The sequence below is a fragment of the Paroedura picta genome, chromosome 6 (genome assembly GCF_049243985.1).
Source record: "Paroedura picta isolate Pp20150507F chromosome 6, Ppicta_v3.0, whole genome shotgun sequence".
NCBI lineage: Eukaryota > Metazoa > Chordata > Lepidosauria > Squamata > Gekkonidae > Paroedura > Paroedura picta.
In genome coordinates this window covers 21,532,087-21,558,645 of record NC_135374.1, presented here as the reverse complement: position 1 = coordinate 21,558,645, position 26,559 = coordinate 21,532,087, and the positions used below count along the sequence as shown (strand labels likewise).

Genomic DNA, 26,559 nt, shown 5'->3' with positions numbered 1-26,559 from the left:
AAACAGGCCATTCTCACAGGTGGAGGCCACAACAGAGAAGACATGTATAGAAGAAGCCTTTTACATACTGGGAAAGCATCTAAATCCAGAAGGTGAATACCCTGGAGGTCTTCCATGAGTGTTCCACCTCTTCATCTGATCAAAGCCTTCTGAATGTGCTGCCATGCAAACAAAACCAGCAATATCCTGTTCATGCACATTTTCTATGATTGCTCCCCCATTATGGAATGTTCTGCCTGAGGCTGCTAGGAAAGCCTCCATGCTTAGAATCATAAAATCATATGTACCCTCCACGGTCATCTAGTCCAACCCCCTGCAGAATGCAAACAATTCACAATTACCGCCCTCCCACAGTGACTGCAATTCTATCCCCAGGTGATGCCCTCCTCTTCTGAAGTGTAATGGGTCAGCTCAGGAAATGACCTATACTAGGGATAAACATTCCCTGCATTAATTGTCTTGATGCCTTAGACTATTAGGTTTGTTGGAATCCACTCCCCCAGTTAATCTGTTCCTACCCAATTACATTATTTTGTGTTAAGATACAAATGTTAACAATTTTTAAAATCCTCTTGCTGGTTGGCTGCATAGTTTTTATCATACTTGTAATCTGCCTTAAATCCCATTGAAAAAAGGTGAAATATAAATAAAAATAATAACAGTCATAATCTTAGTATGTGTGCGAGCATATCAGAATTTATGAACCCTCATATCAACATAATAAGCTGTCAAAATAAGGTACAGATCTCTAAAACGATTGAAACAATGTTAAATCAGTGGCAGTCTAAAATATAATATACAGTTTACAAAAACACTATGCAAAGAGATGAGTCTTCAGGATCCTCTTGAAAGCACCTAGGTCTTAAAGCCCAGGAGTTGAGAATGGATCCACAGCACCAATTTAATACAAGGAGACACAACAAGAGATTATCTGATGCTGATCTTAGCGAGCCTAGGGCAATACAGGAGAGAAGATGTTCCCTCAAATATTCAAGACAATAAAAAAATAAGTACCTGTACCTTGAATTTAGTCCTGAAGGCTAGGGAACTGATGTAGAATGGGGGGGGGGGGGGTTATGTGTTTTCTTTGGCTCACACTAGAAATCAGTCTGGTTGCCTCCCTCTGGACCAGCTGCAGCTTCCAAGCAGCCTTCAAAGTCAGCCCCACAGAGAGTATGTTATTGTAATCCAGCTACGAGGTTACCAGGGCATACACTGCACTGGCCAAGTCGGTACGTTCCAAGAAGTACCATAGTGGGTGAATCAGCCAAAGCTGATGAAATAAGCTCTTGGCTCCACTGCTTTAACCTGGGACTCAGGGGGTATATCTGGATCCAAGTGCGTTCCCAAACTACAAACCTGATCTTTTGAGAAGGTGTGCTGCCCCATCTAAGATGAGCATTTCTACCACTGTGCCAATCCCAGGACTAGTTTATTGATCAAACAGACATTTGGATCACTATTCTGAAATAGAATATATGCACTTTCTGGTGGATTGGATTTTCTTTTCTCCTGGGGAACGAGAAAGGAAAACATATGTGACTGGGATTTATAGTTCTCGTTTGCATAGTGTTTTTCTACCTAAAAAGTAGGAAGGAAAGCATCAAGATGTGGAAATGTCTGCTGTATTCAGGGAGAGAATTAACATTCTTCCCCTCCCCCCTTCAGCATTACAACCTTATCACTAATGATTATGGTCATTTTTTTTGTAGTTAAAAGATTCTTTCCCCGCTGAATATCTTCTGACAGCTGTAAGCCCGCTCTAGCTTCATGTAAATGTGTGCAAGCACACACTAGTTTAATTTATTGCCATTGCTGTGCTAATCCCGCACTGATGTCAGATTCATTCTGAACATTAGTGGAGAGAGATGATAGATGACAAATGTCTATTGTTGAATATTTATGGGGCAAAAGGACCACACCTGCTAGAAAGAGGCTAAAATAGCTACTGGAGGGGGGGCGAGAAAGCAGTCTATAGTGGTGTCTGTCAACCGGTTCCGGTTGTCTTGGCCTCTGTGGGAAAGAATTTTTGTGTGCCTATCTAGCCCTGGCATTTAATGTAGCTTTACTTATAAAATTTAAATTGGCCCTTACCTGGTTGGTGTGTAGACGTTCTACTGTCTATTGCAGGGATAGTCAAACTGCGGCCCTCCAGTTGTCCATGGACTACAATTCCCATGAGCCCCTGCCAGCGAATGCTGGCAGGGGCTCATGGGAATTGTAGTCCATGGACATCTGGAGGGCAGCAGTTTGACTACCCCTGGTCTATTGTTTAAAAACCATACAACAGAACCTGAGAGAAGCGGGGAGGTTTCAAAAAATGCCAAGTTTGTCTTGAGCCAAAATTCCATCACAGACTTGGAAGATCTGCAGACTTGAAGAAGTTTCCATTCTTTCACGCTCATAATAATAAAAATTCAGACCTGTGTTTTAAAAGCATTAAGGGTTATGTTACTGCTGTAAACAAGTTTCATCATTTTTGCTGTCAATTTGCATTAGTAAAAGTGTACAGAGTGAAAGCTGATAAAACTGTAGAAAAGTGGAGTCTTGTGCTTACCCAAATGTATTTTCTGTGTCCCCAGAAGCTTTCCAAGACTATAAGCTGATTCCCTTCAAATACCATAAATCTACACATTTGATGGCTTTTGCATGCTCAATAGGTTCAGGAGGGAGAAGGAAAGACAGTATTGCAAGGGTCAGTTCACCCAGGAAAACTTATGCCCAGATTGAAATCCAATTTTTGCATTACCCCTGTCTTTTTATTGAATTGGAGATGTTTATAACTGACTACAGAGTCAGTTGCTGCAAGATTTATTTTCTTCTGTCATACATCTCACTTGGTTTCCGCACAGCAGCTTTGTGTTTTCCTAGTACCATGATTTTTTGAACAACCCGTTCTAATAAAGCTAAGTTTTTTTTTCATATTTACTGTTATTTTGAACATTTTTGCTTACAAATCAGACTGATTTTTCAGAGTTGAACTTTCCTCTTGTGGTGTTCATATTGTATGTTACATATTATTAGGTTCTATGCACCATTAGGGCGTTTGCAGAACTGCAGCCCATCTGAGTGGTACCAATGAGAACACAATGAGTGTTCTACTATAAGAATAATAATCTGGTAATCAGATACAATAGATAATGCTAAAATGTTGATGAAGAGCCAGGGAAAGTGATTGTAAGCCACTTTGAGATGCTAGAGTACAGAAAAGTGGGGTATAAAACCTCCCTAACATGTGTTTCTCCTAGCTAGTGTATTTTTCCTAATCCTTTTTGCCTTGGTTACTGCTGCATCAAGAAAGTAAAAGGGAAGAGAAGAGCTCTCCCTGTACTTATTGAGACAAATGTTTTCTACTGTAAATATCAGGGCGAAAGTTACATATTGCAAAAGGGGAAGAAGAGGAAAAGGAAAACATGAATAGACATGGCCAGTGAAGCCACTGTAATTTTATTTACTTATTACTTACTTACTTATTTATTTGGATTTTTATACCACCCTTCCATACGGCTCTGGGCGGTTTACATAAAGGTAAAGGTAAAGGTATCCCCTGTGCAAGCACTGAGTCATGTCTGACCCTTGGGGTGACGCCCTCCAGCGTTTTCATGGCAGACTCAATACGGGATGGTTTGCCAGTGCCTTCCCCAGTCATTACCGTTTACCCCCCAGCAAGCTGGGTACTCATTTTACCGACCTTGGAAGGATGGAAGGCTGAGTCAACCTTGAGCCGGCTGCTGGGATCGAACTCCCAGCCTCATGGGCAAAGCTTTCAGACGGCTGCCTTACCACTCTGCGCCACAAGAGGCTTGTGGGCGGTTTACATAGAATGCTGTAAAAATAGCTTCTTCTAGTAATGATAATTTCATACAATATGTTTAATAAACCTTTTATTGCCACATTTATTTTTATCTTTTAGGCTTAATAGGTAATGTAATATGTAAAACCTTACATTGATAAAGTAGATAAGGAATACCCGAAGACAGTCCTTTTTCAGATTCTCCTCTGTTGCAGGGACATCTGAATAGGCTGTTCCTCTTAGGTATTGACATTGTGCTTTCCTGAGCACTGTGAGAATTAAGAATAATGTAGCCAGCTCTTTTGTTCTGGTTCATATTACATCCATTTTTCTCCATAAAAATCTGAAGAAATGCCACAGAAATTGATCAAAGTTTTGACTTTGAGATGATGGAGTAGTGATGTTTTTTTGTTTTTTTTACAGGTAAAACTTTGGCCAAGAAACTGACAAAAAAGGTAAGCAGTGTGCTCCTGCTATTTTTCAAAGAGCTCTTGTTCTTTCTGCCACTTGTTTTAATGGATTCCTCTTTCATAACTGACTTGTATTTATTTGTTCCTCAAAGGAGGTAAATGCTGCACTTGGAAATGTTGTGAAGGCTAAACCAGGGCCATCCTTTTTCAGGGACCTCGGAGATAAAGGTAATGATTTGTCTTAAGGGAATTTTGTTTAAGGAAAATTCTGTTTACTATTAAAGGTGAGATTTCCAGATGTGAGAATTCTGCTTGATTTCCAGCTGCAAGAGATTAATTCTTTGCCTTAAGCTACTCTAAATCTTTGTAACGGGCTAGGATGACAAATGTGAAAAAAGAAGGCAAATCTATAAGAATCTTTGGCAAACAGGAATGGAGTCCTTAAGTCCTATAGTGATTTTTGGAACAAAGCTATGAACTCATAGGATCAGTCAAGCTCCCTAAACAAACTCTGGGTTTGGGATTCCAGGAAACTAACTTTCTTGACCAAAAAAATACTAAAGATCTCAGTGGGTTTGCAGACCCTCCCAAAGATGGCAAGAACAGCAAGGTTCTCTTTTTGTTTGATTTGATGCATCAGGGTAATTTATTGATTTATCCATCTATTTATTTATTTATTTGTTTGTTTGTTTATTTATTTTTCAATTTTTAGCCCACCACTCCCGAGAAGGCTCAGGAGAAGTTGGGTTACATCCAATAAAAATTCCCAAGAAAATACCCCTAAAAATATACAGCGATATCCTAGCAATATCCAACATCCAAGACATATGCAGTGACATAAAAACAACTAAAATACCCCCTAAAACCAATTCTGGGGGTGGCCATGGAAAACAATTTTTAAATTGCCCATAGAATAGTCCAGGAGGGGGGGGGGGTCCAGATCTTCCTGGTGCGCTGTGATTGCCCTGTGACATGAATACACTGCTTTATATACAAATGAACATCTAGAAAAGGTTGCCAGATCCCACTAGGAAAGAAGCTCAAATATCCTAAAACTGTGTTGGAGGAAGAGGGTGTGGAAGAGAGGATGGGTGATATTCAGCTGCACTAGCGGTGGGAGATGATCCAGATCTACGACACAGCATCTTTCTTAGGTACACACACAAACACAGAGTATACTTAGTGTTTGCTTAACCACACATAGTGGCAGGCTAGAAATTTAATAAATAATAATAAAATTCATAAACATGTTCCAGCATCTTTTCCCTTTTGATTGTCCTGATCTGAAGAGATAGCAAATAAGAGCCTGCAGTAAATACAACCTGCCCTATTATCAGGTGGGCGAGAGTAGAGAGAACATTCATTTGTGTCCGTGGCTTTTCTGATTCTGACTTTGATATGGTCCTAAGACTTGTATGAGAGCCTCTTGTGGTGCAGAGTGGTAAGGCAGCCGTCTGAAAGCTTTGCCCATGAGGCTGGGAGTTCGATCCCAGCAGCCGGCTCAAGGTTGACTCAGCCTTCCATCCTTCTGAGGTCGGTAAAATGAGTACCCAGCTTGCTGGGGGGTAAACGGTAATGACTGGGGAAGGCACTGGCAAACCACCCCGTATTGAGTCTGCCATGAAAACGCTGGAGGGCGTCACCCTAAGGGTCAGATATGACTCGGTGCTTGCACAGGGGATACCTTTACCTTTACCTTAAGACTTGTATGAATCTGTGATCTTTGATCATCTTCTGTTACCTTGATGAAACTCTGCTTTATGGAGCTACTTATCTTGAAAGGCAGATGCTGATTGTATGGAATTGCCTGTTTTCTAATAAGCATCGTTTTTCATGACATTTGGGATTTGGATTTGACCTCGTCCTTCACCAGGCTATTTTATCTTATCGGTAGTTTCACTAAGTAAAAGTGTGTAGCTTTTAAAAAAAAAACTGGAAATGTTTATCTTTTTTTTTTTTTTTTTTAAGTTTTTATTTTTATTTTCCAAAATTAAAGACAGTAAGATATATGCAATCTATGTTGTCAATACAGGAAAAAAAGGACTATGCTCTTCATTTAATACATTTGGTTCCCTGTTTCAATTCCCTTTGTGTTATTTTTTTAGATAGTTCAGGTAAGGGCCCCATTGTTCTTGAAAGGCCTCTTCTGTTTTTCCATTAATTATCAGTGTCAGTTTAGCCATCTTGGCAAAGTCAGCTAGTTTGTTCAGCCAGTCTTCTGTCGAGGGTAGTTCTTGCGTTTTCCATTTCTTGGCCAATTCTAGTCTTGCTGCCGTCGTCGCGTAGAAGAAGAAGCTCTGTGTGTGGGTTGGGAGGCACTGAGGAGGAACACTTAATAACATAGCTTCAGCTTTCATAGGGAATCTAAGACCCCACATTTTCTGCATAATAGTATGTATTTTTGCCCAAAACTTATAAACTTTTTCACATCTCCACCACATATGAAAAAAAGAACCTACTTTATCATCACATTTCCAACATTTGTTGTTACAATTTTTGGCAATTTTAGCGATCACTTTTGGAGTTACATACCACCTATAAAACATTTTGTACCAATTTTCTTTAAGTATTTGACTGTTGGTATACTTTGGTATTCTAGACCATACTAACTCCCATTGTTCCATTGTCACATTAGTCTCAATATTTTGCATCCATTTGATCATACATGGCTTTACCCGTTCCATTTCTGTCTCGTACCTTAGTAACAGTTTATATATTTGGCCCTGTAAATGTGGTTTATCTTGGATTACTAAGTTTTCAAACTCTGGTATTGGGGCCTCTAGATTTAACGGTTGCTGGAACTCTGCTTTAAATCTGGATACTAGTTGGTTGTACTCTAACCATTGAATTTCTACTCCTTCATCCTTTATTGTTTGTATATCCTTAAGCTTACCAGTCTTTGATATTAAGTCTTTGTACTGAATACAGGTCAACCTTTTTTGTTGAGCTTTACCAAAATGTGCCTCAATTGGCGATTTCAATATTGATGGTGTGGGGGAAAGTCTCTTATTATATCTTGACCATACATTCATAAGCCCACTAGTCCAGGTATTTGCTACTACTTTTTGTTTTTGTTTCCCTGCTGGCCATAGTCTTTCATGAAAACTGTTACCCATAGTTTTTCTTTCAAATACCAATTCTCTTGAGTGCGGTTCCCGTATCCAGTCCACTATGTATGTAAGTGTTGCTGCGTCTTTGTATAGTTTTAAATTGGGTACACCTTGGCCTCCTCTCTCCTTCACGTCTTGAAGTATTTTAAAAGCAACTCTTGGCCTTTTTCCACTCCAAATAAATTTGTTAATCGCTGATTGCCATTTTCTTAGCGTTTTTTCCTGGACCACTATTGGTAACATTTGGAACAAAAAGTTGAATTTAGGCAACAGGTTCATCTTGACCGTAGCCATTCGAGCTGACCAGGACAGTTTTAACTCGTTCCATCTTTTGATATCCAGTTGCATGTTCTTCCAGAGTCTTTCATAGTTACCAATGAAGAGTTCTTGGAATTCTTTGTCTAGATAGATTCCCAGATATTTCACCCATTTGGGATTTGTCTCACATCCGGTTTTTCGGTTGATATTTTGCACTTCGAGATCTGTGGCTCCCTGTAAAACGATTTTTGTTTTATCCTTATTTATTTTGTACCCTGAGTAATGTCCAAAGTCTTTCAATAGTTCCAGGAGAGGGGGAATTGACGCTTTTGGGTTCATGACAGTACACACTACATCATCAGCATAGCATTTTAATTTGAATTCCTGATCATCTATTTTGATTCCCATGATCTCCTCTGTGGCTCTTATCTTAGTTGTCAGCATTTCCAGTACCAGGTTAAATAACAATGGAGACAAAGGACATCCTTGTCTGGTGCCTTTACCTATTTTAATGGATTGTTTTGTAAGCATTCCATTTATTAAGATTCTGGCTTCTTGTTCCGAATATATTTGTCTGATGAATTCCAGGAAAGTACCACCACAATCGGTTGCTTTCAGTGTTTCAAATAGGAAATCCCAACTAACGTTGTCGAAGGCTTTCTCCGCATCCAGGAATATAAAAGCGGCCTTCAACTTTTCTTTACGCACGTAGTCTGCCACATTCAATACGAATCTTATGTTATTTCTCATTAATCTTTTTGGCATGAATCCAGTTTGATCTTGATGTATAACGTCTCCGATGCATTTTTTCAGTCTTTCTGCTAAGATTTTTGCCAAGATTTTGTAGTCCACATTTAGCAGAGAGATTGGTCTATACGAGTTGGGTGAGTTCGTGTCTCCTCCTTCCTTGTGAATAAGTGTTATTGAGGCCTGTTGCCATGATTTTGGGAGAGATTTTCCAGGATTGTCTATAATCTCATTCACTAGTTGAAGTAGATGTGGAGAGACAACATGACTCATCTTCTTGTAATATATTGCACTCAGTCCATCCGGCCCTGGGGCTTTCTGGGCTTTTGTTGTCATTATTGCATCGTTTATTTCTTGCATTGTAATTCTTTGATTAAGAATTTTTCTGTGATGGTCTGTGAATTTGCTCATTGATATTTTTTGACAAAATGTTCCAGGGTCTATATTTTGTTCCTTTTTCGTAAATATGTTCTGGAAGAATTGGGTAAGACATGAGTGAATTTCTACTTCATTATTATAGTTCTGGCCTTCATGTGATAGCTTTGTGATGCTATGCTTCTGATAGCTCTTCCGCAGTCTTTGAGCCAGCCATCTCCCCGGTTTATCTGCCCATTCAAAGTTTTTTTGTTTGAGATAGTCGAGTTTCTTTCTCATTTCCTCCACCTCTAGGTTGTCTCTCTGTATTCTTAGTAATTTTATTTGTTTTGCTAATCCTCTAGTTTGATGTTCTTGATGTTGCTTTTCTGTCTGTTGCAATTTTTCTTTTATTTCACTCAGAGTCTTTTCTTTTCTTTTTCTTATTGTAGTATTAAGTCGTAAGAGTATGCCTCTCATATATGCTTTACTGGCATCCCACACCGTGGCCGATGAGGAGTCTGGAGTGACATTTAGTTTGAAGAACTCTTGTAGACTTGCTTCGCAGGTCTGCTGAACCTTTGGGTCCTCCAGAAGATAATTATTCATTTTCCACCTTCTTATTCCGACTCTTTTCACACAAAGCTCTATTTGTAATGGGTTGTGGTCTGCGAAGGTGTTTGGTAGTATCTCTGAAGTTCTCAGTTTGTGTAACATTTGTTTTGACGTCCAGCATTGATCCAGTCTTGAGTAGGCATCATGTCTGTTTGAATAGAAGGTATATTGGCGCAATTTTGGATGGTGTTCTCTCCATACGTCCACTAGAGCCAGGTGCTTAAAATTAGATCTTGCAGAAGGTGGAAATGTTGAACCTGATTTCCTTGAAGATTTATCCCAGTATGAATCTTGGACTGCATTAAAGTCTCCGATTATCATTACCTCATTTTCCAATGAGTCCGAGTTGGACAGGAAGAAATCCCTATAAAATGTCTCTTTGGCGTTGTTTGGCGCGTAAAGGTTCACCAAGACAAAGTTTTGCCCGTCAGGAAGCTTAATCCTAAGGATAGAAAAGCGTCCATCTGGGTCCTCGGATATAATCTTCGCATTTATATTGGGGTTTACAATATATGTCACCACCCCTCTTTTCTTTTCCTTTGCTGATGCAATCCATTCTTTTCCTAGGCTTTTGTTTTTTAATAGTTTTTGGTGTCTTTTTGCAATATGGGTTTCTTGTAGACATATTATATCACATTTTAGTTTTCGTAGTTGATTGAAAACTTTCGATCTTTTGTTCGGTGAATTTAATCCATTAATATTAACAGAAACTATCTTCAGAAGCTCCATTTTTACTTTCTGGTCCCAGCACCTTTTCTTGCTACTCCCTTGTGTTCTTGCTGGCTTGTCTGTTTTCTCTGTTCTTCTGCCAGGGCAGAGCCTTCGGCTAGGGTATCCGCTAATTCTTGTGCTTGTTGTAGTGTTTTTATGATCCTTCTTCCAGTTGGTAATATAACTTCCAATGCGAATGGAATTTTCCAGAAGTATCTGATGTTTTGTCCAATCAAAATTTGCCGTAGGAAGTGAAATTGTGCCCTTTTTTGTAATATCTCTGGTGGCAAGTCTTGAAAGATCTTAACTTCTTGGTCTTCCAGGGTGAATGGATCTTCTCTATGCTTTCCTTGGAGTGCGTTCTTTGCTGACTTAGATTCAAAGCCGACGAGAATGTCTCTTGGCTGGTTGTTTCTCTTGGCTGCTCTGGAATTTACTCTGTAAGCTTTCTCGATTTTCACCTCTTCTTCCTCCAAGTATGAAGCGATCGCCTCAGTGAGTTCTTTCTTTAAATCTTCCTTGCCAAAAGATTCCGGGGCCCCTCTGATTTTCACGTTCCTACTTCTCACTTCTGTTTGCAGGATTTCAAACTTGTCATCTGCTCCTACTCTCCAGCCTTCCAGTTTTTCAATTTTAACGTTGTGTTCTTTTAGTTGTTTTGTATTTCCTTCTACAAGTGTTTTTATTCCATCTATACTATCTGTGAGTTCCTTCTTGATGTCTTGTATTTCTTTGGAAAGTTCTTTAGATTGTTTTTTTAATGCTTCATCCGTATAGGCTTTTATCTCTTTGCTATGTTTCTCTAGAAGGCGGGCTATTTTTTCCATATCTAAGCTTTCTTCTTCTGAGCTTTCTTCCAGTTCTTCTTGGTCTTGTTGTTGTCGTTTCAGTCTTTCTAGTTCTTTTTCTTTTTCCTTAATTTTCTTTGCCTTGGCAGCTGTTGACATATCCTTCTTTCTTCTCCAAAAGGCTGTCACATCAACCTTTAATTTCTTTTTTGGTGATCTATCAGCTTTGGGGAGTTGTCTATCTTTTTTTCCAGACATACATTGAATACAAGTTATATTAATCAACAAGTGGTTATATCACCTGGTATATGTCGCTCTTTGAACTCTATTATTACAGGACACTATTAAATCAGCATATATACCGGTATACCCAATATACTTTATAGCCAAATTATAGAAAATAGTTACACCAATGTTCTACCCTCCGATCCTGCAGTGCCTCCTTGATGACCTGGGTTCACTCTGCTTCGCTTCTTCAACCCTTCTTATCTACAGCATCTCAACAGATGGGAAGCTTATCCCGGTTATATGCACCTGCACCTTAGCCTGTCAGGCACCTCTGGAAGCAGAGAGAGATAAAGAGATAAAGGTGTGTTAGATATGACTTGAAAACACCAGGGGGGGGAGGATGGGGGGAAAAAAGGAAAAAGGGAGAGAAAAAATAGATCCGGGGCAAAAAGGAAATTTAAAAAAGTAACAAAAAAGAAAGAAAGAAAAAAATAATAATAATAGAAAAATGTGATTTAAAAATAGAATAAATGTGATTAAAAATAGAGTAAAAATACTAATGAGAAGCAATATGCTAAAAATAACAGCAACTTGAGAGGAAAATAAAATGTCCACTAGATGGCAGCAAAGTCTTGATAATCTATCAGTCTCTCCTTGTAAAACTCAGAGTCCTGGGAAATCAGCCAAAGTACATTTATGAAGTCAAACAAGGAGCCCTTGCGAAACAGAACAAAAAGGAAAAATCAAAAATAGCACTCCAGATAAAATTTTGTCTCGTTACACGCACTAGTCCCTGTAGTTGCCAATGGGAAACCGAAACTATTTTCTTCACCAGCTGTCGTTCGTCGCTTTGATGACCTGTTGAAGCTTTTCCAAGCCTGAAATCTCGTTCTGGCACGAAACTCTCGCAGAACTCTCGCAAAGTCCTTATATCTGCTTTTTCAATCTCCGGTTTATAAACAATGGTGGGGGGGTGTTCTGGCTGTCTTAACCCCTTTCTCTTCCTTCTCCCACACTCCCTGTCACTCTAACTTGCTTAAATTAGAGAGAACAGCTCTTCACGCCGAAAGTTTGTTCCAAAGGGAGAGGATGCCGGGGGAAACCCCCACTCACTGTTTGTAGGCTCGATCTGATGTCTGCCAGTTGTTTTCACTCCGGAGTTGTGATGGGTCAAAAGTCTTGCAAGGAAGAATCCAATTAGCTTTGAAGATTAAAGATTAAAGTAGAGGCTGTGTAGATTGCAGAGTTGTAGAAAAGGACGAGAATTTTAAGATGGCGAACGGCTCTTGCTGGACCCTGTGCACACTGAGCTTGCGTTCCAGGGAATATTAAATCCCCTGCGGAACAGAAAGGCCCCAGAAATTCACAGGGAATTCCTGAGTTGGTGGTAGGTGAGTTTGCGTACTCAAAACCCGATTATTGTCAATCACAGCAGTGATTGACCCTCAGTGGAACAGGAGCTCGAAGTATTCGAGCTATCCAAGTGCCATGTCTCCGCCCGCACTCGGAAATGTTTATCGATAAGCTATTAAAAGTAACCAATATCTTGGTTTGCTTATTTCTAATTCTGATTCCAAAAGCTGAACAGTCATTGAATTTGCTTTGAAGGCAATTGTGCCTCCTAGTGGAACACCTTTAACTCCCCAGTTTTCTTGTTTACTGTATTCTACTGTGGATTTTGTATTTTGCAAGTGTCTGCTTGCATTCATCTGTTTTATAATTTTAGTTTGCAGAACATTTTAGGTCTTCCTTACTATAAAAGTTAGAGGAGAATTACCTTCAAAAGATGATCTGGCTGCATATGTATGACACCACTAATTCCTTGGTGTGTAAAAGTTCTGTCTTCCATTAGACATCTGTACCTTCATGAATATCAGTTCTGTTGATCATTTTAAAGAACTGGTATAACTGGATAAAGAAAAGGAATATAGTTTAACATCAAGATCATAAAGATCTATGCCAGCTCTGTGATGTAGCTAAGTAAAAACTAAGATGAATTGTTATGGAACTGATTGAGCTGTAAAAATGTGCTTTGTGTCAGCCAGATGTATGTTGATACTAATATGATCACTCACAGACAAAAAAAGCACTCTTTAAGTAGATTCAAAAAGGAATCGTTGCACACCTTTTTCTGAAAATGGGTTCATGCAGTTCAAGCTGCAAACAAGAACAAGACTCAATCCTTTGAAATGTAAGCAAAATGGTATCTATTATGGGAGGAGGGCCAGGAATCATGTTATTCAGCTTCCTATAAGCTTACTGCATAGCACTTGTCACTTGAAAGGCAGAGGTTGTAGCCTTTAACCAAAGTGGTTAAGACACCCTCACCACTACTTGGCTATCTTGTGGCTTTGCTGAAGCTGCCCTGGTATGTTTCTCTCCAGTAAGCAGAGGGGCACAAGTTCCAAATGCAGCACAGCAATGGGTTAATCACTGTCTGCTTTCATTTCTGGGCGCTATTAAATTAGACAAATTATGAACTTCATTGCAAAGTTGGTACAAGTAGACTGGTTAATAGAAATGTCATCTAGCCTTGACAGATGTCTAAAGATCAAAATCCAACTGTGAGACCCATTCTGCACTGGCAGCACCACACCAGGCTGCTGCAGGATGTTTGCAAAGGGGCAGTTTGCCCCGCTGTTTCCTGTGCCCCAACGGGGGACTGTTTTCAGCAGCTCACCCTGTCCAACCCAGATTTCTACCTCACATGAGGCAGCCGTGGCAGGAAGGTTCCGTCACATGTGGGGAGCAACAGGGGCCAGATTTGGTTTCTGTTTAGGAATGTAGTAGCAAGACCATGTTCCTAAAGAAAACAAAATTCCCCAGGCCGCTCGGCAGCCCTGCATGGTGCCATGGAGTTGCCTTGGGCAGTTTATGTCCCTTCCAGGACACCGGAGATGCCCCAAGGTGGGGAAGGCCCAGGGTGTTCCCTGCAACATGGGCCTACCCCTGCATAGGTCTTGGTGGCACCCACGGCAGAAAAGGGAACGTGGAAAGATCCACATTCTCTTGCCACAGGGCAATGGAGGGCCTGAATCAGGACAGGCCTGGGCTAACGCCAATATCATGTGAAAACAGTGATTAGCCCTGCCTCCAGCCGAGTGCCGGCCCAGGCCTAATTCCCCATACCGAAAAGGTATGAGAGGGAGAATGCACTTCAGATGTTCCAAAAGAAAAATGGATCATTTAGTGATTCATGTTATGCTTTCCAGGCTTTCAACATGTCTGATTTTTGGCTGCTGAGGAGACAAAATTGAATGGTCTTTAACTGCCTGAAAGCAATTTGCTAAGTCTGAGAATACAATTTCCTACAACCAAGGCTAACGTCAACTGGCATAATACTTATGCTTCCTAGGGCTTACATTAAAAAATTAAACATAATGGAGTGGATCTTGTCAAAGATGGGCACACAGAAGATGGGCAGAAATTGTTTCCCTATTCATCAGCCCTCCAACTTCCACCTCATGCTGTTCCTGCTCCCCCCCCCCCATCCCAGCTTTTCAGGGGGGATTTAGGGCTCCTTCAGAGGGGGGGGGGAAGTCATGGAAATTGTGCTTCCATGCATGGGATTTAGTTGGGATCCCACCGATTAACTATTTAGTTCAAATAAACGATTAAGTGCCATTAACAGAGCACAGCAGTTATAAATTAATTGTGTGAAATGAAGTCATGAAGAGGGAATTCTTTACCTATCAGTTACCTAAATGTAAATTATATAAATGATCTCCTTCTAGATGGTGCAGTTTGAATACCTGCTTTCAACAGTTTGTATTATTATTTAAGATGCCATTCAGTCCTCATGTTAAAAGTAGTGGGGGGGGGTGTTATTTATAAAGGCTTTTAAAAAAAGAATTTTTAAAGCGTGCTCCTATAAGAGGGGTGCTTTAAATTCTTTTGTTTAAACCATCCTCTTTGCATACTTTCTATCTTTAGCTGGCATGCTGCTATTTTGACACCCTCACATCTTGTGTTTGTTCAGGCTCTTCGTTTAAGTCGGCCTTTCAAAGGGAAATGTTGGAATTTTCCTTCAAAAAGGAAAGGGGGGGGAAATACCCACTTTCACCTTGCTGAAAGGACGTGTTCAGATTATTTTTTTTAAGCGAAGCCTCTTCTTGGCTCCGAGCCCGGCAGCCCTATCAGCGCCCCGTGCTGCCATCGTCCCCTTGAGACAAGAGAAAATCTGGTCTTCACTTTTCTAAGACTGCCAAAGGATGAAATACTTTGATCCTTCAGAGTAACGTTAGAGTAGCTCTCCTCCCAGGTACTAAATATGACAAAGCACACTTAATTTATTCATCCTTCATATAAACACTGGATATTTTCTGTAAAAATCGAAAGATTTAGTGCAACCCTTTTATTAATGCCAAATAAACCCAAGTCTCTTAATGAGATGTCAGCGTGATGGGGGTGGTAGAACAAGAAGTTCACTGCTGGTGCACTGATATTAGGAACAGAAAAATCTGACTTGAGTGATAAAGGTTACTATTTCTTGTAGTTGATTTGCTGTATTAAGATTGATTTTCCAGGCTGATCTCTAAATACAGCCTATCCGTGTTCTGTTTCTGAATTCACATTTTATTATTGTTTTGCTTCAGGACTGATCTCCTACACAGAATACCTGTTTCTGCTGACAATTCTCACAAGTAAGTATCTTGTAAGGTGTATATCGAAACGTGAAGTAGTCTTAACGTTTTGGCTTCCTTATCTCTTAAGATGATTACATCATTGCTCATGGCGGTTATGATTAGGCATTGACAATATTTCCGAGAATATCAAGTTTTTATGGGCAGTGGGAAACTCTGCATATTTTTGTAAGATGCTCTGGACAGCTTTTTGTATAGTGAGGCTTTTGGAGTGGTCCTCACTTAGTGGCAGAGCACATGCCAGATATGCAGAAGTTGCCAGGCTCAATATCTGGCACCTCACTCAGTCAGAAAAGGATCTCTAGTAGCAGAGCTGTGAGCGGAATTAGCCTTAAACCTGGGCCAACAAATTGCCAATCCTGAGCTAGGTGGACCAGTGCCTTAATTCAGAATCTGTATTCATCATTCCCATGTGCCTCTACTAATATCTCCCGAGTCCAGGCTGGCTGCTCTAGGAGAGACCTGTTTACCGTTTGGGCAGGTTGATACAATATAATTTTTTCAAAAATTTTCCCCTGAATTACTTGATGAGAACTGAGCAAGCCCAATGCCCTCCGGGAAATACTGATTGGGTGCAGTTGGCTGCTATTCACAAGTGAAGGAAAATGTGGGGTAAGGAAATTATCTTCCAAGCCACAGGAATGTATGACTGGGAGCAGAAGGGTTTATGTGCTGTAGAGCAGTGGTCCGCAACTGCAACCATGCATGCGCAGCCGGGTCACACATGCATGTTTGCACTATGCGCGGCCGCAAACAGGCGTGTGTGGGAGTGCTGCGCATGAGTGTTTGCGACCGCACATTGTGCAAACGCGCGTGTGCGTTTGTGTCCGTGCATGGTGCAAACACGCATGTGCGACCCAGCTGCGCAGCGCATTTGTGGCCGTGCATGACGCAAACGCGCATGCGCGGCCCGGTGTGGCCCAGTGCCAGGGAGCCGTGGCCCAGTGCCAGGGCCTTCGTGGCCCGGTGCCGGGCCACAGCCCGGTGGTTGGGGACCACCGCTGTAGAGTGCGCATTTCTCCATCCAAATTTTCTATCACCATCCTCCATCCCCACCAAACGTTACAACTTTAAAACAAATCTGGTCAGTATGCAGATTTTTAAAAAGTGCTGAGGAGAAACTATCCTCATGACAGGAAGCACTTTGAGAATTTTTATTTTTATTTTTGAATTTCTTGGCCAACCCTCTCTGGGTGGTGTTGGGACAGCTCACAACAATTTACGATTAAAACCTGTAAAATATAAGTTTCAAAATAAAATGTGCTGTTCCCCTGAAGGACTACTTAAACTGTATAATATCCTAGAAAGTGGAATGTTGTGGGGCCAGAGCGTGTGTGCCCAATGCTAACTCCTTCTCAGACCCCTGTGCAACATGAGAAGAGGCAGGGAAGTAAAAATGCATACAGGGGATCTGCCTTGAGCCCCCGTGAGAAAGTAAATAATGTAACAGAAGGAAGGAAGGAAGGAAGGAAGGAAGGAAGGAAGGAAGGAAGGAAGGAAGGAAGGAAGGAAGGAAGGAAGGAAGGAAGGAAGGATGGATGGATGGATGGATGGATGGATGGATATTCTGTGCTGCTAACTATATTTGCTAAGCAGGAAATTGCTCTACAGAGCTAGATTTAAACAGTTGAGTATTCAGTGAACTCCTGTAGCCCCATAGTTCACCATACTTGTATGATGGATATTTCATAGTTGTTTATTTGCTTTATGCCCGATTCATAGTCAGCACTAAGAATCATAGAATAATAGAGTTGGAAGGGACCTCATGGGTCATCTAGTCCAACCCCCTGCACTATGCAGGACACTCACATCCCAATCGCTCATCTACTGTAACCTGCCACCCCTTTGCCTTCATGGAATCAGCCTCTCCATCAGATGGCTATGTAGCCTCTGTTTAAAAATTTCCAAAGATGGAGAACCTACTACCTCCCGAGGAAGCTTGTTCCACTGAGAAACCACTCTAACTCTCAGGAACTTCTTCCGGATGTATATAGTACATATATCATTATAACATTGTAACACTATGACAGTTTCTCAGTTGCTGTTTTCCGGAGGTAGTGGTGGGGAATGGATACTGCAGGAGAGTGGAGCAGGGAAAATGGCACCATATGGTGAGGGCCTAGAAGATTCGGTTTCACCTGGTTTTGCTGTGGTCTTTCCAAAAGCATGCAGCGATGCATGTTTGGTATGATCGCAGAGAAGATGGGAGAAATGCAGGAGGTATATGGAAGCACCATGATGCTGTGGAAAACAGAAAAGAGCCTGTGTACCAGTAGCATACAAGCCAGAGGAATTAACCCAAGTAACACAGATGTCATTTTCTCCCAGCAAACATTTGTTTTAATTTTATTATAGCATAATCATTTCATCGACCTTTGTCCATTTCCCTCCCTGTTAATATGGACAAGCAGAATTCCAAGTGAATTCCAGCACACTTTAGTGAATATGCCAATTGGGTTTGGTAGCCTACTCATGTCATTATGCTTCTTAGCTTTGGGCCATGTGATAAAGTATAGTGACATGATGCGAATGAGTGTTTGTGACTCAAGGAATTAGTTTGGTGTGGGTTTTCTCAGTCACAAGTGGCAGTTCCATTTGCACCTCAAGTTTCATGTGGTTGAATGTGTACTAATGGTAGATGAATCTTGGAGACCTCGACCTGATTTACACATTATGTGGACAGGATCATTGCCACCTTCTGCAGCATGTTCAGCTTATTCCCTAACTGCCCAAGTGTTGCACATTATTGAAGTTATGTGGTAACAGCCGTGAATGTTGTGATACGATGTCACTTGCATAATGCATAGATCAGTTTTGAGTTGCCCTCATTTCTTCTCCCATGTGGTGTCAGCCATTAGATTACCATGCTAGGCAAGTCACCATGCTCAGACAATTGGGACTGGGAAACAGGACCAGGAAGGCTAGAGTTCCTCTGAAATGAAATTGCAGTGGATGCTCCCAAGGGCTATTATTTTAGGCTGGCTTGGGCTCAGAGCTGCAGTTTTAATTACTCTTGAGTCATGTTTTGAAGGTTAGCTGAACAGCTATAAAAGCTGGGGATTGTGTTTTTGTTGGCTTTTGTAAAATGAAAGCTGAGATTCTGGAGAATCACTAAGTGGCCAAATCAAAATGAGGGAGAATTATGCAACCACATAAACATGTTTTACAAGGGTCTCTATAAACTGTCACCATGAAGGCAATGCATGTAAGAAAAATACACTCCCTCTACCTAGTAATAATGTGACCTACTCTGCTCCTATATACTTCTTAAAAAGTAGCAAGTTAAGTCCTGCTGTGTGGCACATCATGCTCAGCCTTTATATGCCTCTCTTACAGAAAAACAACACTTTGTTCTTGCTTATGTGTTTTCTAACATGTCCGTGTTACTTTATGAAGCCACTTTTCTGAGCGCCTTTTTCTGACAGATCTTGAATGACAGTTTTGCCTATATAGTAGTTTTCAAACTGAGCAGCTGTAGAAATGGATGATTACACATCGGGGTGGTCTAAAGCAGAGGCAACCAAATCATGATTCTCTAGATGACCATGGACTACAATTACCATGTGCCCCTGCCTGGTCTAAAGCCTCTCTGGAAAGGATACCTAGGCTGCTCTTCCATAAGGGCAATCTGAGGAGTCTCCAGCAGCCTCACCACCTGTCTCGGTTCCTTCTCTGAGAGATCTCCCTTTTGCTGATAGGTTAATAGTTAAAGCAGTTCAAATCTGGGAAATATGGGAGGAAGTGCTGGCCTCCCTGCCGGAAATCCATCAAATGAAATATGAACCAAATTTTGTCACCCAAAGAGTATTGTGAACCCCCTTCGACCCCACCCTGCAGGAGAGAGAAAAGCAGGCAATTAGGAGTCAGCATCGATTGTAATAGTTCAATGTTTTAACTAATTCATTATGTTTATATGTTATTTTATTTTATCTATGTATTGTGTTCCATTGTAACCCGTCCCAAGTCACTAGAGAGAGGATGGGAAATACGTACGTATGTAAATATACATATATACATACAAGTTTCTGAAAAAATTCCACCAGCCAAAACTGAAAGCTTCCTCATCTATGTTCTGGTAAAAATCTACATTCTAGCTGATCTGATATCTTGTTCTACATCTATGTTCTGGCTGATCTGAGATCACATCTCATGCAGTTGAGCCCTTATTAAGTAGAATTTGCTTGGTAAATGAGAATCTTAAGATATCATTGGTGTGGATTGTGTTGAGACTTGACCAGTGTTGATACCCTTGAGGGGGGGGGGCAGGGAGAGGAAATTAAGTGGCATCAAAGCAACTTCGTTCCCACTCTTTTTCAACAGGACTGAATGACATTATTTCCTTGGTATTTCAAATTGATTGAATGTTGGAAACAAAGGAACCTTTGTGTGTGAAGAAAAAAGAACAGGGCTCACAGAGCTTTAAGTTATCATATACATCATTTTTGAAAGAAAATGTCAGCAGATACTGGTATCTCCATCTGCATCTTACAGGTTTCCCATTTCAACCCCATCACTGATAGTTCATAGTTATAAAGTGTTTGTTTATGAAATCTTGGTTTATTAGGAACTACACAAATTTCAAAGTAACTTAGTTGCTTCCCCCTCAGTGGCATTATCTCAATATTATACAGAAATCTGAGGTAGACCTGCACCGCCAGCCCTTCTTCTCTGAAATTTATAAACAGTCTTGCATCCAGTTTTACATGCCGCGCTGCTCTGCTTGAGCACGTGTGGCTCTCTTACTGTTCAGCAGCTGCTGTCTGGCAAGGATCTGGGAGACCCAGGTTCAAATCCTTGTTCTGCCATGGAAGCTCGCTGGGTGACCCTGGGCTAGTTGCATGTTCACGGTCTAACCTACTTCACATGGTTGTTGTGAGGATAAAAATAGAGGACAAGAAAACATTGAAAGCCCACTTTAGGTCTCCACTAAATAAGATTTTCCACCAATAGAGGATGTAGCAGGTCAACATCAGTCAAACAACTTTGGTGGAACTGGGCAGATGAATTGAAGAAGAAGACAGTCTTTGAGTTGTTTTTATCATGGTTTGAGCAAGATGGCAGTCCCTTCTCCTTGACAACATCATCAGTTTGAGAGCCCACTTTGCAATTAGAAGGAGGTGCATTTACATTGGAGACAACGTCCTAGGAAGAATAAGCATTTTTGGGTCAAAATTCAATTTTCTTGATACCCACTGCTCTAAGCTCTTACTTTATTTCCCATTCAAACGGGAGTTAAGACTGTACTGGGACCATACAACAGTTGGTTTGTTAAGCTGGCTGTACATTTCTCTGCAAACAGCCACTTTTGAGGGACTTGTTGTTTGAGGAAGATGAACATTCTCTTTGCCAAAAGCACATATTAACAGCCAGTGTGGATGCCTGAAGCTCGTATGTTAGACTTATTGTCTTTGTAATTAAATGCAAGTGTGCTGAGCTTTTTTCTTTTGAACCTCACTTATTTTATAAATACATACCATTGGAGTTGCATCACATCAGATAACAGTGTCATCTTGTGAGCTCTATGAAGAGCTTTAACTCCTATGTATTATGTGGGGCTACTTTCTTATCAGCATGCTGCAACAGATGGTATGCATCACTTCAGAATAAATCATTCTGCCCTTATTCGCCAATAATGTTATAGCCTACACACACATTATCAGAGTCAAAGAATACTTAGGAAAGCGTTTATTAGGAAACTTTCCGCTGGGAAGAAATCGCCTGTCGCCCTCAGTTGTTACAGCCTTCTTCCTCAGGGTCATTAGCACACTGTTACAGTGCTATTTGCAAAGTAGTTGTGTATCCATAGGTTGATCATTCATGAATGCTCAGTGCCTGCTTAGAGTACTGCAGGGATTTGAAAGCAGTCCGAGCCAACTCCCAACCAAGGCAAGGCTCTGCCTAACACAAAGCAAGGTCAAGATAACTCAAGCCAGGAGGCCGTGTGCTCCTGGGTTCACCACTGAAAGAGGCACAGAGTTCAACATCCTGGAAGAACCTGCTTTCAGCACTGGAGCATGTTTGTGTAAAATCATATTTGATGAGGACTCAGTGGCCAAACAGAATTTTGGGCAAGTTGAGCATTCAGTCCATTTCTCGTCTTTCTCTTCTTCTTCGATGGCTGTTACTTTTGCCCATGGCTGTCACTTACTGACCACCTATCATTGTGTCACACATTCTCTTACCATGCCCTGCAATCCTCACCAAGAAACCTCTGTATGGGGATTCCAAATTAGCTGTGGAAATGAAAGACACAGTACTTATAGGGTACCTCTTTCAATTTCATCAGTGGTGGGGAAATAACATTGTAGGGCCTCTCTTTGCAATCAGGGTACAGAATGTACCCAGGAACCTATAAATATTGCTATTTTATCATACTCTGTCACTATTCTGTGTTGTAAACTGCTTCAGAAAACAGTGTTTTAAAAAATGCACTTGGAGTAATTTGGGCAGTTCTGGAGGCCTCACTCCAGAGGACAAAATGGAGAGGGGGCAAAGGAGAGTGATGAAGATGATCCAGGGCCAGGGACCAAGACTTGTGAGGAAAGGTTGAGGGATTTGGGAATGTTCAGCCTGGAGAAGAGAAGTTTGAGAGGTGACAGGATTGCTGTCTTTAAGTATTTGAAAGGCTGTCACTTAGAGGAGGGCAGGGAAAGGTTCCTGTTGGCAGCAGAGAATGGGACCCACTGTAATGGGTTTAAACTACGTGTAGAATGAAATAATGATCCACTTTCACTTAAGATAATGGATCTTACAATCTGTTGGTTTAGCTCCATTCTTTCACACGATACCATACCAGATGACTTACTGCATACATCAGCCAATATCTCTGATGTACGTGATTGGGTGCTCAAAGCTGATTCATTGATTGATCACCCTTCAATTCTGCTATCACAATCAGCCCCATGGTATAAAACAATTAAAAAAGACCACTCTAGAGCATCATATTTAGTAAACATAACAACACGCAATCTTAAAATGGCCCTAACATCTTTGCGGTTTGAAATGATGCCATCAGCCATGCTCTTTGGACGATATCTCCAAATACCCACAGCCCAATGCCTGTATATATGTGGAAATTCATCTGTGGAGGACCTGCCCCACTATGTTTTGGCTTGTCCCCTATACTCTGAACCCAGGGGCAAATTCCTTGCCAAGTTACTACCAAACTCACATCCCACTTCTGATTTTGATAAAAGTCGCCTATCTGTTATCAGATGTCAACCCCTATATTTCATATAAGGTGGCACTTTTTGCTCTGGCCGCCAGGAAGATCCAAGCCAAAGCTGTTTTACAGGTGTCCCCACCTTGATACACCATGTTTCTTTTAAATTGTAACTCAGTAGCCCTCGTCTACAATTTTATGTACGCAATTTTGGAGAAATATTGTTCTATCCATATTTGTACCATATTGTTTTTAATTATGTTTTGTAATGGCCTTTGGCTAAACACAATAAATGTTATCGTATCGTACAATCTGTTGGTTCCCACAGCCTCCCCTTCCCCTACCATCAAGCAAGCTGAACATGTGGCAAAGCATAGAAGCAAGCCATGTATAGAATGCTGAATGTGAGTTTTGGACAAATACTAAAAGAGGAACAGGTGACACTTCCTTCTTGTTTTTCTGCTAGCTGGCTTAAGAAGAAGAAAAAGAAGAGTTGGTTATTATACGAAGGAGTCTCAAAACAGTTTACCATTGCCTTCCCTTTCCTCTTCCCACAACAGACACCCTGTGAGGTGGGTGAGGCTGAGAGAGCCCTGATGCTCGGTCAGAACAGTTTTATCAGTGCCGTGTCGAGCCCAAGGTCACCCAGCTGGCTGCATGTGGGGAAGTGCAGAATCGAACCCGACATGCCAGATTAGAAGTCCGGACTACACCAATCACACTAACCACTACACCAAACTGGCTCTCTATTAGATATACGAGGGGGAATGGTGTATGTTGAAATTCTATGTGGTTGATTGACTTTATAATACTGTTTTTACTGGGTTCTGCTTCTGAATGGCCTCTGGGCCATAATAAAGATTGACTGACTGACTTGACTTCACCATGATCAGGTTTAACTTGCTTATGCTGTATCTTGATATGAAACCAGAAGCACCTGCCAAATGACGGGTAACAGGACTATGAGGCAGCATTGTCTGACATATAAAATATTTCTGAATAAATCTGTCGGCTTCCTTGCAGAACCACAGACTGGTTTTCATATTGCTTTCAAAATGCTGGATGCAGATGGGAATGAGCAAGTAGAGAAAAAAGAGTTCTCTAAGGTATGGATATCTGTTCTAAAATCTTTTGGTTTATTTATGGAAATACTTCATAGCTATCATGAAACGTGGACTGTATTCAACATTATTCCTTCATCCATGTTGCGATGGTGTCATGCACAAGAAGACATGTCCTTGCTTAGATCAGCCAGTGAAATTAATTAGAATTTCAAGATGAAAGGCAGTAAAACTTGAATTGTCTCAGAACTGTAAAGCAAATTTCATAGTTTTACAGTTGGACATATATGGCAGTGAAAATTTGACAAACGCTTCTTCCTTTGCTGACATACTTCATCAAGAACGATGATGCTAAGGACCAGGCACTTATACCTAATGCATACAAAAACAGATTTTGTTTGCGAACTCAGCTGTTAAAACTTATCATTTGGGAGAGGGGTTTTTTTATTATTATTTATATCTTATATTGATATTTGGGGCAAAGCCCATTATACCTCAGAATACAACGGGCACTAGAATTTCCAGGTTGGGGGGAGGGGGAAAAGAAAGGATGGAAGGAAAGGGGGTAAAGGAGGGGGAAGGAAGGTAGGTAAAGGGGAGAGAGGGAGGAGGGAAGGAAGGTAGGTAGGTAAAGGAAGGAGGCAAGGCTCAGTAAGATCGAAGGTGGCATGGGTGAGGCTGGAGCTGTTTCCCCCCAGCACCCACTCACCAGTTGGCCAGCCTTGCCCTTGGGCCCTTATCTGACGTATTCAGTTCTAACAGGCTTGCTTCCTTGTAAAGAGAGAAAATGGCATTTCTCATGCTGAACTTGGGGTGGGGCACAATGAAGCATGGCTTGAAAAAAGCAATGCTTTGTACAGAAAAGCCTTCCTGACCTTTCTCTCCAAGTGGGAGGCCTCTTCTGCCCCAGCTATAAATGGCTGGTGCCTGTTATATGGCACACTTATTTCACAGTGGTCTCATCTCATGCCCCTCCCTCTGTAACTTGTTTTGAACTTCTGGGCACAACTGGAAGGGCGAAGGAACAGAGGAAAATAAGCACCCAATCAAACTTACCTATTCTGAGCAAAAGCAGTGAGGGATGGTGAACTGCACACACTGGTAGCTAGCGAAAGATACCTGTATGCAATTTTAGACTTTTCATGTGCACCACTTTTTGAACGTCTAGACATCCAGGTGTTGGGCTATTTCGGGGAATGTTGTTACTTGCCAAACCTAACCTGCCAAAACAATCATTTGGTGATGGTAGGAGGCACCAGAGATGAGAGCTAAAGATGATGAAGCAGGCTTTGACAGCATTGTTCAAACTTCCCCTTTTGAAGAAAGAAACTGAAGGAGTACGCAGAGGTTGTGTCATGGGCTGTTCGTCTCAGGGCGATAAACATACTTTTAAAAGCACTTTCCCTAAATCCTCTGCTTTCTATCTCTATCCGTACTGTTATCATAAATAACAAGTCCCTTGTTCTTTTATTTTTGCTGTCCATTTGAGGACTGGTGCTAACGTCTCTGAAAGGTAGGTGAGCTTTGCAGTGGTGCTGTGTTAAATCTCTTGTAAGAAGTCTGGCCTCAGAAGAGATTTGTGGGTAATTATAAAGGTTTCGCAAAGGGAACTTACTGCCAGGAGTCTCCCGAATGATTTGCTAGAGATTTATAGTAAGCTGCAAGTGTGCATATTTGCTGGAGACCTGGTTTTGGATCTTAATTTATTAAAGAATAGGATGGTACATAATCTACAATACTATTTATAATTTTTTTAAATACAATTTCCTGGTACTGCTTTTGTAGTGTTTTTGTGAGTGTTCAGTGCTTCATCTGTGCTGTCTCAGTAATCCTGACATTAGGAAAGCTGTTTGAAGATGAGATTGTCAGACAGTATTCATTCATTCATTCATTCATTCATTCATTCATTCATTCATAGAATCATAGAATCATAGAGTTGGAAGGGGCCATACAGGCCATCTAGTCCAACCCCCTGCTCAACGCAGGATCAGCCCTAAGCATCCTAAAGCATCCAAGAAAAATGGATTCATTCATTCATTCATTCATTAGATTTATTATCTCTTGGGGCCTGTTTTTCAATGGTCAAGGCAGAGAACTTCCCCAGCTGTACTGCCTGAGATCCTTTCTCTTCAGATTTCAGGGCTAAATTCAAGACCTTCTTTCTTGTGAGGGGATTGGTATTCTTATCCTCATATTTCAATAGAGAGCTCTGGGTTGGGGTGTGACTTGCTGAAGTCACACAGGGAGCTCCATGGCAAAATTTGAACACAATTCTTACTAGCTCACAGTTCTCACTCCTAGCCCATGCGCTATAGAGCCAGTTTGGTGTAGTGGTTAGGAGTGCGGACTTCTAATCTGGCATGCCAGGTTCGATTCTGCGCTCCCCCACATGCAACCAGCTGGGTGACCTTGGGCTCGCCACAGCACTGATAAAACTGTTCTGACCGGGCAGTGATATCAGCGCTCTCTCAGCCTCACCCACCCCACAGGGTGTCTGTTGTGGGGAGAGGAATGGGAAGGCGACTGTAAGCCGTTTTGAGCCTCCTTCGGGTAGGGAAAAGTGGCATATGAGAACCAACTCTTCTTCTTCTTCTTCTTCTATACCAACTATGACTAAACCAGTTTCCAAACTTGCATTTGAGGCTTTGGTTTCACTTTTTAAAAATAAAGTAAAAATAA

At 41.2% G+C, this 26,559-nt stretch overlaps 1 protein-coding gene across 3 annotated transcripts in view; it reads left to right on the top strand.

Annotated features, from left to right (window-relative positions):
* The window catches only part of MICU2 (mitochondrial calcium uptake 2), a 111,407-nt gene that overhangs the window by 60,382 nt on the left and 24,466 nt on the right, over positions 1 to 26,559 (top strand). For all 3 annotated transcript variants that reach the window (XM_077341690.1, XM_077341691.1, XM_077341692.1), the window contains exons 3-6: positions 4,217 to 4,248; positions 4,356 to 4,431; positions 15,610 to 15,657; positions 23,843 to 23,925. In XM_077341690.1, coding sequence (XP_077197805.1) covers positions 4,217 to 4,248; positions 4,356 to 4,431; positions 15,610 to 15,657; positions 23,843 to 23,925 — 239 coding nt within the window. The remainder of the gene's footprint in view (positions 1 to 4,216; positions 4,249 to 4,355; positions 4,432 to 15,609; positions 15,658 to 23,842; positions 23,926 to 26,559) is intronic.